This window comes from Drosophila sulfurigaster, chromosome 3 (assembly GCF_023558435.1).
Source record: "Drosophila sulfurigaster albostrigata strain 15112-1811.04 chromosome 3, ASM2355843v2, whole genome shotgun sequence".
Lineage (NCBI taxonomy): Eukaryota > Metazoa > Arthropoda > Insecta > Diptera > Drosophilidae > Drosophila > Drosophila sulfurigaster.
The window spans coordinates 8,399,290-8,418,770 of NC_084883.1; the positions used below are offsets into that span (position 1 = coordinate 8,399,290).

General features: G+C 45.3%; 1 protein-coding gene across 2 annotated transcripts in view; it reads left to right on the forward strand.

The window, feature by feature from the left end:
• Nucleotides 1–17,876, forward strand: part of LOC133843513 (low-density lipoprotein receptor-related protein 1) — a 75,756-nt gene extending 57,880 nt beyond the window's left edge. The window contains exons 8-21 of one of the 2 annotated variants that reach the window (XM_062277111.1): nucleotides 557–1,302; nucleotides 2,186–3,265; nucleotides 3,389–5,147; nucleotides 5,565–5,860; nucleotides 5,929–6,284; nucleotides 7,164–7,429; nucleotides 7,493–10,238; nucleotides 10,615–12,652; nucleotides 12,716–13,102; nucleotides 13,597–14,410; nucleotides 14,471–15,035; nucleotides 15,473–16,793; nucleotides 16,852–16,978; nucleotides 17,035–17,876. In XM_062277111.1, the coding sequence (XP_062133095.1) occupies nucleotides 557–1,302; nucleotides 2,186–3,265; nucleotides 3,389–5,147; nucleotides 5,565–5,860; nucleotides 5,929–6,284; nucleotides 7,164–7,429; nucleotides 7,493–10,238; nucleotides 10,615–12,652; nucleotides 12,716–13,102; nucleotides 13,597–14,410; nucleotides 14,471–15,035; nucleotides 15,473–16,793; nucleotides 16,852–16,978; nucleotides 17,035–17,187 (12,654 nt within the window). In that variant the 3' untranslated portion in view covers nucleotides 17,188–17,876. Of the gene's footprint in view, nucleotides 1–556; nucleotides 1,303–2,185; nucleotides 3,266–3,388; nucleotides 5,148–5,564; nucleotides 5,861–5,928; nucleotides 6,285–7,163; nucleotides 7,430–7,492; nucleotides 10,239–10,338; nucleotides 10,491–10,614; nucleotides 12,653–12,715; nucleotides 13,103–13,596; nucleotides 14,411–14,470; nucleotides 15,036–15,472; nucleotides 16,794–16,851; nucleotides 16,979–17,034 lie in introns of those variants that run through there. The other variant, XM_062277112.1, reaches the window with a different exon arrangement.
• Nucleotides 17,877–19,481: the final 1,605 nt, after the last annotated feature.

A 19,481-nucleotide genomic window follows, 5' to 3' on the forward strand; every position in this document is an offset into this window, starting at 1 on the left:
TATAAAAACAGAATGAATTGAAGTATAATATTATTAAAATTAAATTCACATTTTATTAGCCAGATTAAAAACAAATACAACAGTCATCTTACCTTTATTAAAAAGAAATTCAAGAGATTGTAACTTTGACTCCTATCCAAATTAAATAGATTTTTAAAAATGATTAATAATAAGATTTTTTTTCGATATATTTGATATACACATTTGTACAAAAATACCGCACTGATTTGCTCTTATTAAGTATCTTTATTATTTGAACGCTTTCAAGTATTTGATAGTTGTGTATAGAATACTGATTGAGTGATAGACACTGTATTTAAACTGTGATTAACTGTTAGTATTCAGATAGATACCAAATGGAGTTCTGAAACGCTTAGTTGCAATTGAAGTAACTCCCTGATCTGGAAAGTGAGGTCTGCAAGAGATAAATAAAATCCGAAAAACCGCAAAAAACATGTGCATCGCTATTTGCAATTGTTGTTGTGTTGTCGTTGTCCTTGTGTTAAACACAATTTCCGTTATCCTTTGTTGTTGTTGTTGCTTTCGTTGTTTACAGTCGCCAGTGCCATTGAAGACCATACAGGCAGTGGAGGTATTCGAGAACACAATTTATTTGGCACCCTGGACGGACAGGACCATCGTTGGACTGGACAAATTTACGCTGAAGGCGCGCGTGCTGCTGGCGAATGTGACGCGCGGCACAAATTTTCGCATTTTCCATCGCCAGAAGCAGCCGGAGGTGGCGCATCCGTGCCGGGAGAACAACGGCAATTGCAACCAGATTTGTGTGCCGCTTTGGACACGAGGATTTGCGAGCGCCAAGTGCCTCTGCACGGCCGGCTATAAATTGCACAATCAGACGACCTGTTTACTTTCCGCGCACGATAAATTCCTTGTGTACACCGACAAGCGTTTGGTTCGCATCACGGGCGTACCGCTCGGCACCGAGCAGGTGCAGCAGCTGGAACAGCTTGGCGAGCAGCCCGACGTAATGGTACCCATTTACAACGTCTACGGCCCGAAGGCCATCGATGTAAATGTGCGTGGCAAATCCATTCTGTACGTCATACCCGACCACGAGGCATCACCTCTCAGCTCCGACGAGCCCGTCTACACCATCAAGAGCCAGTCCCTCAATGGCAGCGTTTCGCGAACACTCTCAACTGGCTGGCGGCAGGTGCATGCCATTGCCTACGATTGGATTAACGAGCACTTGTACTGGACGGGTTATCGGAAGCTTTCCGTTGCTCCGCTGCGTAATATGAGCAAAGTCCTTACCTTCACGCTGGATTGCGATGCCATGTAAGTGCGACAGCCAGGCGTTTAATGTAAAACACCATTTAAGTTGATATTGTTTATTCAAAAAGTTTAAATTGGAGTTGGTCTCATGGTCTCCATCGTTAAGTTTCTTGGAATTAAAGGGGGGGTTTTTTTCTTAGACTTCAGTTTCCACCGTCAGAATTGCATTTATTTATCGTTTTCAGAAAATATATGAATGTGAACGTATGTAATTTTCGAAAAATATTTTGGTTACTTCAAGAATAATTATTTCAATTCCCTTACGACGCTTTCTTCAAATTAAAATCACAGCAACTTGTTAAGAACACATCGCCAGAAAAGTTTTTGCGAGTTGCTCAAAATGTTTTCTATTGCTAAATTTGTCAACTTTATTTTATTTGTTCACATAGTTTTATGACAATCCATTCATTAGTTTTTAAGTGATATTGATTTCTGTGTAGCTACTCTGGAACAGCTCGAAACAATAAAAAGAATTTTAGTGTCGATTAAATCTTATTTTTTAATTGAAGCAAATTGAATTAAAGTAAAAATTTGAAAATTCAACAATAAAATTCAAATTTGTCTATTTTAAAAGATGTTGGATTACTAGAATCCTTAAATAAGATAAGGATTTTTTCTGAGTCAGACTAAAAACTTCTTCGGCGATATGTTTAAATGAAATGACGAAATTCATTGAAATTACGAGCTTCGTATTTTCCCTTTCTTAATGAAAATATAAATCTAGAGATATTTTTTACAATAACAACCTTCTTATTTGCACAAATTTCCCATTGAAAAACTTGACTTTATTTATATCTTTTAATTTTAGTTTTATGTCACTTGTTTTTACTACAACTGCATAAATCAACTCTAATCTTGGCGTATTATTATTTTCATGCTCTCCCAGGTCACTCAAGGTAGATCCCACTACTGGTCTGCTCTACTGGTCACAATGGGCATTTCAATCCTGCGAAGCGGGCATCTACAGTGCCTGGATGGATGGCACACACAAAGAGCTGCTGGCAAAGGCATCTGAGGAGATGCCGATGCTCTGGCCGCGTTCGCTGGATGTGGACCGACGCACCAAGCGCGTCTATTGGTGTGATTTTAAGCTGGGCACCATTGAGCGCATGAAACTGGATGGCACTGGGCGGGAAATCCTCTTCAAATCGCATCAATTCCATCCATATGCCATGGTGCACAACAATGGCATAGTCTACTGGGTGGATAACATAAATTCAACGATTTGGCGATTCCATGTGCATCATACGAATCTGACGAATACCTTCAGCTCGACAGTGCATCTGCAGCCCAATGGCAATGCAGTCGATTTGCGTATCTTTGATGTGGCCACACAACCTCTGCCGCAAACTCCCAGCGAGTGTGCCCTGTCCAAGTGCCCGGGCATGTGTCTCAACTCACCCAAAGGCGCCATTTGCCGCTGTCCAGATCGCTATACCCTCAACGGCACCGGCACCCATTGCATACCACAACTGACGCCTTCAACGGCCACGTCATCAACGGCTCGTTCGAACTGCACCTCAGGTCATGAGTGTCGCAGCACACGTCAGTGTATTGATGGCAAGGATCTGTGTGATGGCTTCGATGACTGTGAGGATGGCAGCGACGAGAGCAGCGATGCCTTGGGTCCCTGCAATCCACGCACCTGTGATAAGAAACTGCACTTTGTGTGCAACGAACGCTGCTATCAGCGTGCTCTGCTCTGCAGCTCCATTAGCTACTGCCGGGATGGATCCGATCAGCTCAACTGTGAGCACAACACGTGCAATAGCAATGAATTTACCTGCGAGAAGAGTGGACGCTGCATTCAACTCACTTGGGTCAATGATGGCGTCGTCGATTGTGGACCCGACGATGTCTCCGATGAATCATCCGATCTAGACTTCGACAAGTGCCCCGAGTTTGATTGTGGCAACGGACGTTGTCGGCAATTTGCCGATACTTGTGATGGACTCGACAATTGCGGGTAAATATAAACTGCTTTTTATAATCGAATCGAAAAGAAGGAAAGATTCTCTTGGTTTACTTTAGGTCCAAATAGTAGGACTTTAATGATCAACTACTCTTACTAATATCTACTATTTTCCAGGAACAATGCAGATGAGTTTGCCTGCGAACATGAATGCGGAGCTGGAGAGCGTTATTGTCGACCAATTGGTTGCTACGGTGATCTGCACATGTGCGATGGCATCAATGATTGCGAGGATGCCGCCGACGAGGCCAACTGCAATCAAACGAAGAGCGATAATCATCCCGTCACTGGCTGGAAGGAGCTAAATGAATGTGCTAGCCTAGAGTTCGCATGCTCGGATCCCTTTGAGTGCATTCCCGAGTATCTGCGGTGCGATGGCATCAATCACTGCTTTGACAAGTCGGATGAGGTCAACTGCACGCAGTTGCATGCCACCAAGTTCGATCTCAACGAGACTGTCTTCTGTGAGCATCCGGATCGTCTGTGTGGCTTTAGCAACAAATGCATTACGGTCAATCAACTCTGCGACGGCCACAACGATTGTGAGGACACCACGGACGAGGGTTTCCTGTGTGCCGACAAGCTATGCGAACAGAATCACGACTGCTCGCATTATTGTCACAATACGCCCGAGGGTTATATTTGCTCGTGTCCTGCTCATATGTTTCTGAAACCGAATGGCAAGCGTTGCAGCATGTTGCATGCCTGTGACCACTGGGATACGTGCTCTCAGATCTGTGAAACCAATGGTAAATCTTATGGCTGCCAATGCCTCGAGGGCTTCGACCTGGCCTACGATAAGTTCACGTGTAAGAGCACAGCACCCGATGAGCCTTATATTATATTCACGAATCGACAGGAGATTCGTGGCATGAATCTAAAGACTTTGAGTGCCAGCAGCTTTTACAGTTCGTTGCGTAACCTGATTGCCTTGGACTTTTTGTACAACAACGAGTCGAGCGTGGAGATTTACTGGACGGACGTGATTGATGATAAAATCTATCGCGGTCAATTGGTGGGCGAAAGTTTGCGCAATGTGGAGGCCGTTATACACTCGGGTTTATCGACAACAGAGGGTTTGGCAGTGGACTGGATTGGCAAGAATCTGTATTGGATTGACTCGAATCTGGATCAAATCGAGGTGGCCAAGCTAAATGGTAGCTTTAGGCGCACCCTAATTGCCGGCAACATGGAGAGTCCTCGGGCCATTGCCTTGGATCCACGCGAGGGTTTGCTCTTCTGGACAGATTGGGATGACAATTCGCCGCGCATCGAACGCTGCAGCATGGCCGGCGAGGGCAGACGCTTCATTTCCACCAATTGGCAGCTAAGTGCTGGCTGGCCCAATGGCCTCACTTTGGACTACACACAAAAGCGTGTCTATTGGGTGGACGCCAAATCGGACTCGATAAGCAGCACCAAATACGATGGCTCCGAGCATCATGTGGTGCTACGCAATAAAGACATACTCTCACATCCCTTTGCCATTTCCGTCTTTGAGAACTACGTTTACTGGACGGACTGGCGAACTACATCTGTGATACGTGCAAACAAATGGAATGGCAGCGATGTTCAGGTGATGCAACGCACTACGACTCAACCGTTTGGCATTCAGGTGCTGCACTCGAGTCGCCAGCCCTGGAATAGCAATCCCTGTGGCGATAACAACGGCGGTTGCTCCCATCTCTGTCTTCTGAGCGGTCGAGGAACTTTCAAGTGTGAGTGTCCCCATGTGATGCGCTTGGATCCCGCCGATGAACGCAACTGTGTGCCCAACGAGCAGGTGCTGCTCTTTGTCATTGGAGATGAGATACGCGGCATTGACCTGCAGCAGCCCAATCATCATACCATTCCCACCATCAGGCAATCTCCTAAGGTGAGTTGATTGATGACTACCAAAAGGAATTATCTGCTGCAGTCTTGAGCTTTTAATATTAGATTTATAAGATTTATTAAGAGCAAAGGAGTATTGTGTTAGATTTTAATCTATACTTCTTCATTAAGATACTTATACGTTGTATATTCACAAGATGAATAGTTGTGAATTTTAAAAAGCTCTCTGTTTTAGATTTAGATTCAGAGATGTATTCCTACGTTGTATAATATGGAAGTGCCATATTCGTACAATAGTTTATTAGGACTTTTAAAAAGTATTGGTTCTAGTAAAATAGTGTAAATATCATAATTGTGTGTAGTTATGCGTAACTATATTCAATTTTTGTAATTTAATGTGATATATTAATAATGTATTTAAATACATATTTATTTTTATTATATTTCAAATATGCTGCAGCATGTGGAACCGCAACGCATAGATTTCCTGGTGGAGGACAGTCACATCTATTGGTCGGACATACAACAGAATGAGATTTGCCGCGCTGGCATATCGAGTGGCCTCATTGAGCCCATCATCAATACGAACATTGAGAAGCCCTATGGGTTTGCCATCGATTGGATAGCCAAGCACATGTACTTCTCCTCGGGCCAAACAGTTTGCACAATTCTGGTGAGCAACCTGCAGGGTGAATATACAACGCCCATTCATGAGAACCTCAATAAGGTGGACAGCATTGCTCTGGATCCGGCAAAGTAATGTATTATTTGTGAATCAATTAAATGCGCAATTAACATTTGGTTTCTCACTCTTTTTGGCACAGTGGCAAAATGTATTGGATACATTCGTCGCAGGAAAACAAATTGTGGCAACTCGAACAATCGAATCTCGATGGCTCCGCACGCCAAGTCATCCATGAGCAGAACAACACAATACAGAGTCTGACCATGGATTTTGAATCACAGCGCGTGTATTATGCGTACGATAATTCGGGTATTGCATACTACGATATACCCAAAAATGAGACGCATCTGGTGCTGGTGTCCAGCGTGATTACAGCGATCAGTTCGCTCACCGTCTACAATGGCACACTCTATTTTCCCGAGAACATCCAGAGCGCCATCATGCACTGCGAGAAGGAGGCGTGCCAAAATTTGTCCTATCTTCGAGTCAATACAAGTATGTGTAAATGAACGGAACATTTTATGAACCCACTATCTATGACTAGCCATGATATTAACATATAACTTATGCTAAAAGAAAAAGCATGTGATAATCAGGGTCTAAGGGTTATAGGTTCTAAAGACGCTAAAATTACTCTATGTTTTTACCCATATCAAGTTTGTGATAGAATATGGCCATGCCTTCTTTAGATAATGTCAAACGTATTCTAGATCAAGCGAGCTCAAAAGGCTTTTTACATTTACTATAATCTATATTTTATCTGTGATGTAATTATACAGTCACAATCGTATTTATACTCACTACCCTTAGGGTAGAAGGATATTATTACTTTGTGCATTTTGAAAATGTATGTAACAGGCCAAAGGAGTCATCTCTTACCCCATAAACAATATATAATATATTCCTGATCAGAGCTAGTCATGTCTGTCTGTCTGTATGTAACACTGGATCTCAGAGACTATAAGAGACAGCATTTGTTATGTTTGCACGCATATCAAGTTTGTTTTAAATGTTTGCCAGGACCACTTCCCACATTAAGAAATATTTTTGCTTTTATTGAAAATGGGTATCGCAAAGTCAAACAAACTCAATTGTAGCTTTCGTACTTGTTTTTAGTACCAAACCTAAATATATGGTATATTTTGTTCTCAATGGTTGTAGTATTCCGTTGACCACATATAGTGGTATAACTATAAGACACTTGAAAGTATCTTCCTTACTTGTTGTCTTACATTTAGTGGACAAATTAACAATACTTAAAAGTAGACTATACCTAAACTGAGTAGCGGGTATTTCACATTCGAACAGACTCGACTTGACGGATACTTTCGTAGTTGTTATTAACTTTTATATTCTTCTTCGCCACATTTACAGAGAGCGTTCAGAGCATAAAAATGTTCTACGCCGAGGCCCAAACTGGCACCAACACCTGTGCTGGACCATTGCGCGGTGGCTGCGAACAGCTTTGCCTGGCCACATCGGCCACAGATCATGTGTGTCGCTGTGCACTGGGTTACGATGTGGAGCCGAATAATCCCACACGTTGCATTGCACGCGCCGAGTTCATATTCTATTCCATCGATGTGCTGCAGGGCGTAGAGATGATTGATCCCACAGAGCAGTTTGAGCCACCCAAGCAGGTGAGTTGCATTACTAATTAGATTTGAATTGACACACTTATAACTGTGATTCTTGTTTTGCAGGCTCTTTTGCCCATACCACGCGTCAGCTTGGCCAACTATATTGAGTACCATGCGGACACGGATATGCTGTATTGGGGCGACAATGATCTGGGCACAATTACGCGAGTGCGACGCGATGGCACGCAGCGAAAGACCATATTGGAAGCCATCAATTTGGCTGGCTACAAACAACACGATTGGCTCGGTGGCATTGCCATCGATTGGATCGCTGGCAACATCTACTGGAGCGATGCCAAGCGTAATGTGATTGAGGTGGCTCGCCTCGATGGTAGCCATCGCTATGTGGTCGTCTCGCATGTGGAGAAACCCAGTGTGCTGGCTGTGGATCCGTTGCAGGGACTGCTCTTCTATGCCAGCCAAAATCATATAGGACGCACCGGCCTCGATGGCAGCCAACCATTTGTGCTGGTCAATCAAACGCATCCCAGCTGGGCTGTGAACAGTCTGATTGTGGACATGGATGCCACCAAGGTGTACTGGTGCGAAAGGTATCCAGATGCCATCATGAAGGTGGACTACGATGGCAATCTGCGTGAGATGCTCTTGAATGATACGCAAAGCAAACCTGTTGCTCTGGCCATGCTTGGAGATTACATCTACTGGGCGGAGAACAAATACAATGAGGGTTCCATAAAGGTGGCACCGCTCACCAATCTATCCAACTCACGGCTCATACTCAAGACCAAAGAGGATGCCATCAATGATCTCAAGATCTACTCAAAGCGTGTGCAACATGGCACCAATCCTTGTGCCCAAAGCAATGGTGGCTGCGAGCAGTTGTGCCTCTTCAACGGCACCAGCGCCATTTGTGCCTGTTCCCACAGTCGCCTGGCAGCGGATGGCGTCAGTTGTGAGCCCTACGACAACTTTCTGCTCTTCAGCTATCGCAGCAACATCGAGAGCATCCACATGACGGAGCACGCAAACAAGAACTGGCCGGTGCAGATCATAACGAATGCCACCTTGATGCGCAACGTGATTGCCATCAGCTACAACTACGAGGAGCAGTTAGTTTACTACTCGGATGTGCTACAGAGCACCATCAATCAAGTGCACTTCAATGGCACCGGCCAGCGAGTGCTGGTCACGCAGCAGAAACGTGTCGAGGGCTTAGCCTACGACATGGTCAACGAGCAGCTCTTCTGGACATCCAACAACGATGCAGCCATACGCAGCTTGGAGCTGGTGCATCTTACGCCGTCGGCTGAAAAGAATTTAGAGCATGTGAACAATGTGCTCAGTCTGCACAGCAAGGACAAACCACGAGGCATTGCAGTTGAACCCTGCTTGGGCATGATCTATTGGACCAACTGGAACGAACAATCGCCGAGTATACAACGTGCGTATCTGACGGGCTATGGCGTGGAGCGCATTATACACACGGATATCAAGATGCCGAATGCGCTGACGCTCGATTTGGAGCAGCAGCAGCTTTATTGGGCCGACGCGCGGCTGGACAAGATCGAGCATGCGAACTACGATGGCACCAATCGTGTTGTGTTGGCGCACACAACGCCCAAGCATGCCTTTGCCATGGCCGTGTACGGGGATCTGTTGTTCTGGACCGATTGGGTGTTGCATGCGGTTGTGCGTGCCAATAAGTACACCGGCCAGGATGTGCTCTTCCTGCGCGAACAAGTTCCCCAGCCTATGGGCATCATTGCGGTGCAGAACAGCAGCATTAACTGCGATGCGAATCAGTGCAAGATACTCAACGGCCTCTGTGAGGATGTCTGCATTCTGAACAAGGACGGACTGGCCAAATGCCACTGCACTCAAGGCGTGCTTGCACCCGATGGACGTCGGTGCATTGCCGCCGCGCACACGAATTGCGGCAAGTCGCAGTACAATTGTCATTCGGGCGAGTGCATTCCACTGGAGCTGACCTGCGACAATGTAACGCACTGTCTGGATGGCAGCGATGAGCTGCGCAACTATTGTGTGATCCGCCAGTGTCCGGATAGTCACTTCATGTGCCAGAATCATCGTTGCATTGCACTCGATCAGACCTGCGATGGCATTCAACAGTGCGGCGATGGCAGCGATGAGTCTCCCCTGCGCTGCAAGTGCCAGGCCGATCAGTTCCGTTGCGGCAGCGGAGAGTGCATCTCGCGGCACTTTATGTGCGACAACATGCGCGATTGTCGCGACTTCAGCGATGAGAAGCACTGCACCCAACGGACTTGTGAGCAGGGCGACACTTTGTTCGAACACTGCGCGAATAGCACCATTTGCATCATGCCCAGCTGGCGCTGCGATGGCGAAAAGGATTGTCCCGACGGCACCGATGAGGTAGGATGTCAAATCGCGAATCGAACCTGCGCCGTGGGTCAGTTCCGTTGTGCGAATGGACGCTGCATTGCGAGTGCCTGGCGCTGTGATGGTGAGAATGATTGCATGGACGAGGTTGGCGAGATGGGCAGCGATGAGTTGAACTGTCGCCTCAGCTGTCAGGTTAATCAGTTTGCCTGTGATCACAGCTGCATACCCAGCAGCTGGCAGTGCGATGGCAAAAGCGATTGCGCAGATGGCAGCGATGAGGGTCCGCAGTGCCCCAGTCGTCCTTGTCGGGCGCATTTGTTCCAGTGCAAGAGCTCGGGTCGTTGCATACCCCAGAAGTGGGTGTGCGATGGCGAGCCCGATTGCCCTAGCAGTGGGGATCAAGGCGGCGAGGATGAGGGTTCCCAGTGTGGCGGTGTTACGCACATTCCCGACTGCCAGCCACCCGCTTTTCTATGCTCCAGTGGTAAGTAGTTGTCGATATTGCAGTTTATTTATGTGAAAGGCAAAAGTGCTTATAATTTAAGTTCGACCTTATACGACTTTTTTAATCATTTGTCCTTAAGTTAAAAAAATCTCGATTGATTACTCTCAAAAATTGTATATGATTCTGAAGAGATTAAAGAGTACTCACCTCGGTGTACTGAAGACACAACATATATGAATACCAATTACCGAAGAAGAATTCAAAGTAAACAAAAAAAAAAGTCACAAAACCATAGTTTTTAATTTGGCTGAGCTGGCAACATCCCTGCATAGGGAAACATCACTTTTCGTCTGGTTGAAATAAGATGCGATCCACACAGTTTGTTTTAATTATCATATTTCTTTCTTCTTCGTAGGCCTTTGCATCGATTCGCATTACGTGTGCGATGGCGACGAGGATTGTCCGGGTGGTGACGATGAGTACGAAGGCTGTGAGCCCGCCTATCCGCCGCACGCCTGTCCTGGGGGCGCACAGATGCACGAGTGCCACGACGGCAGCTGCGTCTTCAAGAATCAGACGTGCAACGGCAAACCGGACTGCGCTGATGGCTCCGATGAGTTGGACTCGCTCTGCGCCCACACCCGCACCTGCAATGGCACCAACGATTTCCGCTGCAAGAATGGCGCATGCATCAGTGCGGATCTGTTGTGTGACAGGCGCAACGACTGCGCCGACTACTCAGATGAGGCGCTGTGCAATATGAATGAGTGCTTAATACCGGATATCTGTGAGCACGAATGCATCGACAAGGTGGTGGGCTATGAGTGCCGTTGTCTGCCCGGCTTTAGACTGTTGCCGGGCAGCACGCATCTCTGCACGGACATCGACGAGTGCGACGAGCAGCAGCCGTGCTCGCAGACCTGTATCAATACCCATGGATCGTACAAGTGTCTGTGCGCCAAGGGCTACGAGCTGCGGGATCATCATACATGCAAATCAACGAGCAATGTGACCATGAAACTGATATTTTCCAATCGCTATTACATACGGCAGGTGAATCACACGGGCAACGGTTCCATATTGATACACTCGCTGTCCAATGCTGTCGCTTTGGACTTTGATTGGGATAGTCAATGTCTGTATTGGTCGGATGTGACCAGCACTGTGGGCACCATCAAGCGACACTGTCTGGTAGAGAACAAGACACAAACGCTGCATCAGGCAATGCTCAAGAATCCCGATGGCCTGGCTGTCGATTGGGTGGCCAAGAATCTGTACTGGTGCGATAAGGGATTGGATACCATTGAGGTCTCGCAGCTGGATGGCAGGTACAGGCGTGTGCTGATCAACGAGCAGCTGCGCGAGCCTCGTGGCATTGCCTTGGATCCGTATCATCGTAATATTTACTGGTCCGACTGGGGTGACAATCCGCACATTGGCAAGGCGGGCATGGATGGCTCACAGCCCCGGATGATCATACGCGAGAATCTGGGCTGGCCAAATGCGCTGACCATCAGCTTTGAGACGCAGCAGCTGTTCTGGGGCGATGCTCGCGAAGATACGATATCTGTAAGCGATCTCGATGGCAACCACACACGTTTGCTGCTGTCGCGCAGCATCAATCCGCAGATCAATCTGCATCACATCTTTGCCATTGCCGTGTGGGAGGATCGCATCTACTGGTCCGACTGGGAGACCAAATCTATTGAGTACTGCAGTCGCTTCGATAGTCGCAACTGCTCTACCCTGATCACCACCATACATCGACCCATGGACTTGCGTGTCTATCATCCGTATCGTCAGCAGCAGCCCATCAGCGGTAATCCTTGCCTGAAGGCCAACTGCTCAACCCTGTGCCTCCTCTCTCCCGAGGAGCCCTACTACAAGTGTGCCTGTCCCAACAACTTTGTGCTCGCCGACGATGGACGCACGTGTCGGGCCAACTGCACGGCGGCGCACTTCGAGTGCATCAACACCTACAAGTGCATTCCCTTCTATTGGCGATGCGACACGCAGGACGATTGTGGAGATGGCAGCGATGAACCGGACTCCTGTCCGCCCTTCCACTGTGAACCGGGACAGTATCAGTGTGGCAACAAGAAGTGCATTCATCCCTCAGCCATCTGTGATGGCGCCAATCAGTGTGGTGACAACACCGATGAGCTCAACTGCGATAAGTTCACCTGCTTTGAGAATCATCTGAAGTGCGAGGCAACGGCAAACAGCTCGGCCTTCTGTGTGGATAGTGTGAAGCGTTGCGATGGCGTTCAGGATTGTCCCGGTGGCGAGGATGAGGCTGGCTGCACTCCGCTCGTCTGCAAGAAGGATCAGTTCCAGTGCAGCAACAATCGCTGCATGCCTTACGTTTGGGTCTGCGATGGTGACATCGATTGTGCCGACAAATCCGACGAGGCCAATTGCGATCATGTTTCCTGCGGACCCAATGACTTCCAGTAAGCTCAATCATACAATTATATATTCATTATTTTGCATTAATTTATTTTACTTGCTTGCAGATGCAATTCAGGTCGCTGCATACCTTTGGCTTGGCGCTGTGACGATGAGGAGGATTGTCCCAATGGGGAGGACGAACCGCCCAGCTGCCACACCTCCAAGGCCACCTGTGATCCCACCTACTTCAAGTGCAACAACTCCAAGTGCATTCCCGGCCGTTGGCGCTGCGATTACGAAAACGATTGTGGCGATGGCAGCGATGAGCTCAACTGCCAAATGCGCAACTGTTCCGAGAGCGAGTTCCGCTGTGGCACTGGCAAGTGCATCAAGCATGACTTCCGCTGCGATGGTGAAATCCATTGCGACGACAGCAGCGACGAGATCAACTGCAACATCACCTGCAAGCCCAATCAATTCAAATGCGCCGCCTTTAACACCTGCATTAACAAGTGAGTATGAATACTAGTAAATGATGAAATTGCTTATTGAACTTTACTAGTTGAAATAATACAATTTTGTAGAGGATATTCTTGTATTTTATGGAGATATTCGAAGAGGCATTTATGATTATTTTTTTGTTAATTTAAATTTATCACGAAAATAATTAAATTTCTTGTTGATTTTACAAAAACCATTTTTTCTATTAGCATTGGGATTCAATATACTAAATTCATATCATGTCAATTAGGTTTAATGATATAAGCAATTTTAAATGCATTAATCATTTGGTAGTAATGATTACGAGAATGTATATTTAATAGCAGATAGAATTCAAAATTATCGGAATCGCTCAAAAGATGAATTTAAATAAATTCGCAAAATAAGTAAATTTTTGGTTGTGTCAGAAAAGATCAGATCATTAGTTAAGACTTACTTTGTTACCCATCAAAAGACTTCTTTATTTTCATATATAATTTTTCAATAATTTTAAATCAACTCACAGGCAATATCAATGCGATGGCGATGACGACTGTCCCGATGGCTCCGATGAGGTCAACTGCACATGTCCGCCGGATCACTTTAGCTGCGGCAATGGCAAGTGTATAATGTCCCGCTGGAAATGCGATGGCTGGGACGATTGTCTGGATGGCAGTGATGAGAGCTTTGCAACCTGTGCCCACGTTCATTGTCATTACAATGCCTTCAAGTGCGCCAATCTCTTGTGCATACGCAAGTCAGCGCTCTGTGATGGAGTCAATGATTGTGGCAACAATGAGGACGAATCGGATCAGGTGTGCGCTGCGTTGCCCAAGTGCCGACATGATCAGTTCCAATGTGAGAACAATGACTGTATCTCGAAGAACTTCCGCTGCGATGGGCAGTACAATTGTGTCGATGGCTCCGATGAGACGAATTGCCAGCCACCGGTTTGTGGCTTTGGCACTTGTTCGCAGATTTGCATTGAGAAGAAGGCGGGTCACTATAATTGCAAGTGCACGGCTGGCTATCACAAGGGCATACCGAAGAATGCGACTTGCTTGGCCTCGGGACCCGATCAAATACTGCTGCTGGCCTCGGAGCAAGAGTTCCGTTTCATACTGCCCGCCAAGCAGGAGGGCACAACTGTGGTGGGTTTCTTCCAAACGGATAGCTTAAAGATCGATGTGTTCGACATACTCATCCGGCCGAAGGATACGCTGCTCTTCTGGATTGACTCGCATCACGGCAAGGTGCACACCATGAAGATTGCCACGCCCCACGTCGAAGGTGTGGGCGTAAGAGTGCGTCGCGATCTCAAGGAACTAACTGCCTTTAATGTGAGTATGCAGCAATACTTTAAAAGACTTATCAATAAATGGTTTTTCGCAATTCTATAGATTCCCGATCTGGATGATCCCAAGTCTCTGGCTGTGGATTGGATCACACAAATGGTGTACATCATTGATTCGCGTCACAACGAGATTATTGCCACCGACATTGAGGGCAAGAAATACATTTCACTCGTCTCCACGGGCATGAATCCCACGGACATTGTGCTGGAGCCGGAATCGCGTGTGATGATTTGGTCCACGCTGGAGAATGGTATATTGGTGGCTTCGCTGGATGGCAGCAACAAGAAGAGCCTTGTGGAACGTGATGTTGGCTGGCCAATTAGTCTTTCGATTGACTATCCCACGGGTCGCTTGTATTGGGCCGATTACCGCAAGGGCACAATTGAAACGTGCCGTCTCAATGGCAAAGATCGCAATGTTGTGCGTCGCTTTGGCACTCGCGAGAAACCACAGAAGATTGACGTCTTTGAGGATTATCTGTACATCAAGCTGTACGATCAGAGCATCATCAAGATGAACAAGTTTGGTAATGACAACGGCACCTATTTGCTTAAGGGATATCGCTCCTCGGACATTGGCATACTGCATCCCATGAAACAGAATCGCAACAGTAAGTTGAAATCTCTTTTGAATAAGTTGAATAACGGGTAGAGGTAGTTTACTGCTAAATTACATAAGAAGCAGAGTCCATAATATATTCTTCGGCTTTTATAATACCCGCTAACCATAGGATAGAAGTCTTAATTGCTTTGGCAGAAAATCTGGTAAATTTTGCAATCTATGAATGTAGTTCTGTATCAATATACGATATTTAAGATGATATAGATGTGACCACCTATCTGAGTCTATTAGTTAGATGACTTCAGACTTACCTCAAAGAGAATAAGAGCTAGGACTAACAGACCATAATTTGTAATGCAATCATATTAATATTTCGAATGGATAGTAAGAAGTATTCCTAAGTATTCCACTTTAAGTTTTCATAAGTTAACCTACTCAAGTCTGCCTTTGTTTTTCACTTATTAATTCCTTTTTTGTCTTTTGCAGTCAGCAATCCTTGTGCCAAGGAACCTTGCAAGGGATCCCCAGCGCTCTGCATACTCTCGACGGAATCTGCCACTGGCTACACCTGCAAGTGTCCCAACGAGTATGTGATGACCGACGAAGGTATTTGCAAGTCACACGCCGAGATACCCAACTACTGTCCACTCATGTGCAACCTGGGTACTTGTCAGCTGGTGAATCATGTGCCCAAATGCATTTGTCAACCCCAGTTTGAGGGCGAACTTTGCGAACATTATCGCTGCTCTGGATACTGCATGAACTATGGCCACTGCACGGTGGCGCCACAGCTGCCAGGATTGCAGGAGCCACCGCCGCTGAAGTGCACTTGTCCGCCCAACTGGTCGGGACCGCGTTGCGAGACTTCTGTATCGGATTGTCAGAGTCGTTGTCACAACGGCGGCTCGTGTCTTGTGTCCGAGACGGAAGGCATGAAGTGCAGCTGTCCAGAGATGTATGTGGGCGAGCAATGCGAGCACTGTCTGAACATGACCTGCGAGAATGGAGGCATCTGCCGGGAGACATTGACCGGTGCACCACAATGCGAATGTCCCGATGGCTTTACGGGCAAACGTTGCGAGTTCAATGAGTGTGCTGACTTCTGCAAGAACGGCGGCACCTGTAGCATTGGTGGCAAAGGACAGAGGCAATGTAAATGTCCCAGTGGCTACTACGGTGAACATTGCGAAGCGAACTCGTGTCGGGACTTTTGCCAGAATGGCGGAACCTGCATGGATCGTGGCCACCGCTTGACCTGCACTTGCCCCACTCGCTACATTGGCGATCGTTGCGAATCGGATCTGTGTCAGACTTCGATGCCGCCGCGATTCTGCGATATGTCACAGCTGCCACCGCGTGATCCCTGCACTGGCATCATTTGCCAGAACTCTGGCACCTGTCATGTGATCAAGGGCGTTGCCATATGCAATTGCACGGATCAGTGGAATGGCGAGTTTTGCCACAAGCCTGTGGGCGATGACAATCCCTGCGTGAATCACTGCGCCAATGGCGGACTCTGCCACCTAAACGAGTATGTGATGCCGCGCTGCACTTGCATTGGCGAGTGGCAAGGCGAGTACTGTGATAAGCCGCCGCATTGTGTCGGCGAGTGCAGCGTTTGTCGTCCGGGCAGCTCCATCAACGAATGCTTGTGCGACAACAAGCGTGTGGTGCCCTGTTTGGGTGAGAGTGCAGATGCGCTGAGTGGCGAACAGGAGTCGGGCAGTCTGCTCTCTGTGCTTGCGGTTATACTGGCAATCACCACAATTCTCCTTGCCCTGTTTGGCGGCGCTGTTTACTTACTCAAGTGAGTTGCCAAATCTTTTAAAAACATTCTGTATACTCATTTCGTTTTGCTTTTGCAGAAAACATCGCATTGCGCAACCATTCTCGCATGCTCGACTCACGGACAACGTGGAGATCATGCTCACCAATCCCATGTATCGTGGTGACGCCGACGAAGCGCCGCCATTCGCACACGAAGATGATAAGGTAAGTAGAGATAAATCACTAACAAGTCTGGATACTGAACTCTATGATACTTGCAGGGCAACTTCGCCAATCCCGTGTACGAATCGATGTACGCCGATGCCATAGCAGAGCCGGCCAGCGTGGAGATAGCGCTGAGCACAGCTCCCGATGAACGCAAGGGTCTGCTGCAACATACGCACGACGAGACGCATACACCGGACATACTCTGATGATTGGGTCGTGTTAGCCAATCGGATCGTGAGCTGTGCTAAGCGCAGCTCATATCGACACACACATACTCCAAAATTGATATCCAAAATCGAAAACGTAATCCAAATCCAAAACTGACTTCAACACGAACAATGGACTGATAGCGTAGCCATATTACGAATTTTGTAAACGTTTTGTATACATTTTGTTCCCTTTACTTTTCTTGTTGTTGTAGATGGGGTTAGGGGCAGGGTAAAGGGAGGGAGTGGGAAATGGAAGGGGAGAGAAGGGGAGATCAAGAGGGGGGCCGTCCATCCAAAGAGCGCTTAGTCTTATTTGCAACTCAGGCAGCTCCTTGTGCTCCAAGTGTTATGTCCTTAATATTGATGTCCTTATACTCATACACTCCTAATCCTTCTTGTCATTTCTGCTTAAGCGCCCTTTATGTAATTGTCGCAAAGTTTACAAAAATTTGCCTTCCTCTTTATATAATGATTTTAATTTTATACAAAACATTTTTGTGCATTTGTAAATTTGTGTAGTTCGTAGACTTAGTTGAAGTTCACGTACAGCTAATGGAAAATTTTGTAAATATTTTATAAATTTAACGCCCAGTGCGGCAGCCTAGTTAACATTTAAAAAAAAACCAAGCACTAAAAACCCTTTGCCAATTAGTGAAAAATCTTAAACTAAAAACACAAAGCAAAAACTTAGAAGCAATTAGCAAGTGATTGCTAAAGGAAAACTCAACTTTTTAAAGTGACCAACAGAAGAGAGAAATGCATTTAAAAATAATTTAATGAGCACACTACAAAATCTACATTCATATAAATTAAATTAACGCACAAATCGCAAAACGAAAAACACTATAAGCAGTTACTGAAACCGAACAAAAACGCATGACAAACGATATAACGAACAAATTGCTTAGTCTATATAACATAAGGTACAATTAAAGGATATATCTTTACATTATACACAACAACTATATACATATATTATTATTATTACATAACATTTATTTAGTTTGTCACTTTTTAAAGCAATCGAACAAATGCGATTTCCTGTATAAAACAAAACTAATGCTCAGACAAAAGCCAAATTTTAATAAACAACAAATACTATGTAAAAATCGAAATAATAATACATATACAATAAAACATTTAATACTCTAAAATGATGAATGTAAAAAAAGTGCGGAGTTAAAGAACCTAATAAATATATTTAATTCAAAATATGTATGTGCACTAAATACATAAAACATTCGAATGCAATTGTAAAAATACAATAAATATATAAATAATATAATTGATTCAACGTGTTTTATTTTATATTCCCACTGGGCATCAACAAAATGGGATAACAATAGCTAGTTTGGTGGAAATTGATAGGGCAAACAAATATTCATAAATGTATTTTAGTATGACTCAAAAAAACTCAAAACAAAAACAAAAAACAGTTTTTTTAAGATTTCCATAAACTATGCCACTTTTTATACTCGATACCCATAGGGTAGAAGGGTACAACTTTTGGATGCAGGAGTTATATGAAACAGGCAGAGCTATCTCCGACCCCATAATGTATATATATTCTTGTTCAGCGTCAGCAGCCGAAACAATAAAGCTATTTCCGTCTGTGCGTCTGTCCGTATGAAACACTGCATCTTAGGGATTAAAAAAAAACAGCTATAATTTATTGACAGCAGATCAAAATTGTTTCAAACGTTTTGTCACGCCCACTTCTGCTCCCGCAAATTGACATACAATAATAACTGTAGTGTTCATGATTCCTGAAAATTTGATTGCAATTATATACAAATTGTAAAAGTTATTCAGGAAATACTTTGTATAAACGAAAATGTCTACTTACATGGGTCTTAGTTGCTTTGGATGGCATTCTAGTGTATGTATTTTGCACTTTATGGTAGATTTTTATTGTAGTACTATAGTACTAAATATACAAATTTTAGCCTATGTTATAATTTTATTATTTTTTCGGTTTTTTAATTTTGCATATTTTAAAATGAATACTGCACTGTTGTGATTTTATTTTCAATGGGTAGCGGGTATTTCAGAGTCGAGCACACTCAACTGTAGCTTTCTTACTTGATCACTTATGATCGGCATTCACTGTGCTTATAAATATTGATAGAGTAATAAGTGTATAGTTTATAGTTATCTTTCCAACCTTTTAAGCACATTACTGCACTCTTTTACTACAAATTATGTAATATTGATTTGTCATATTAGTATTTTTCGACTGATGTTTTTATTGTGGCAAAATCGGAAACACTGGATGGGTGCTGTTTCCTCTT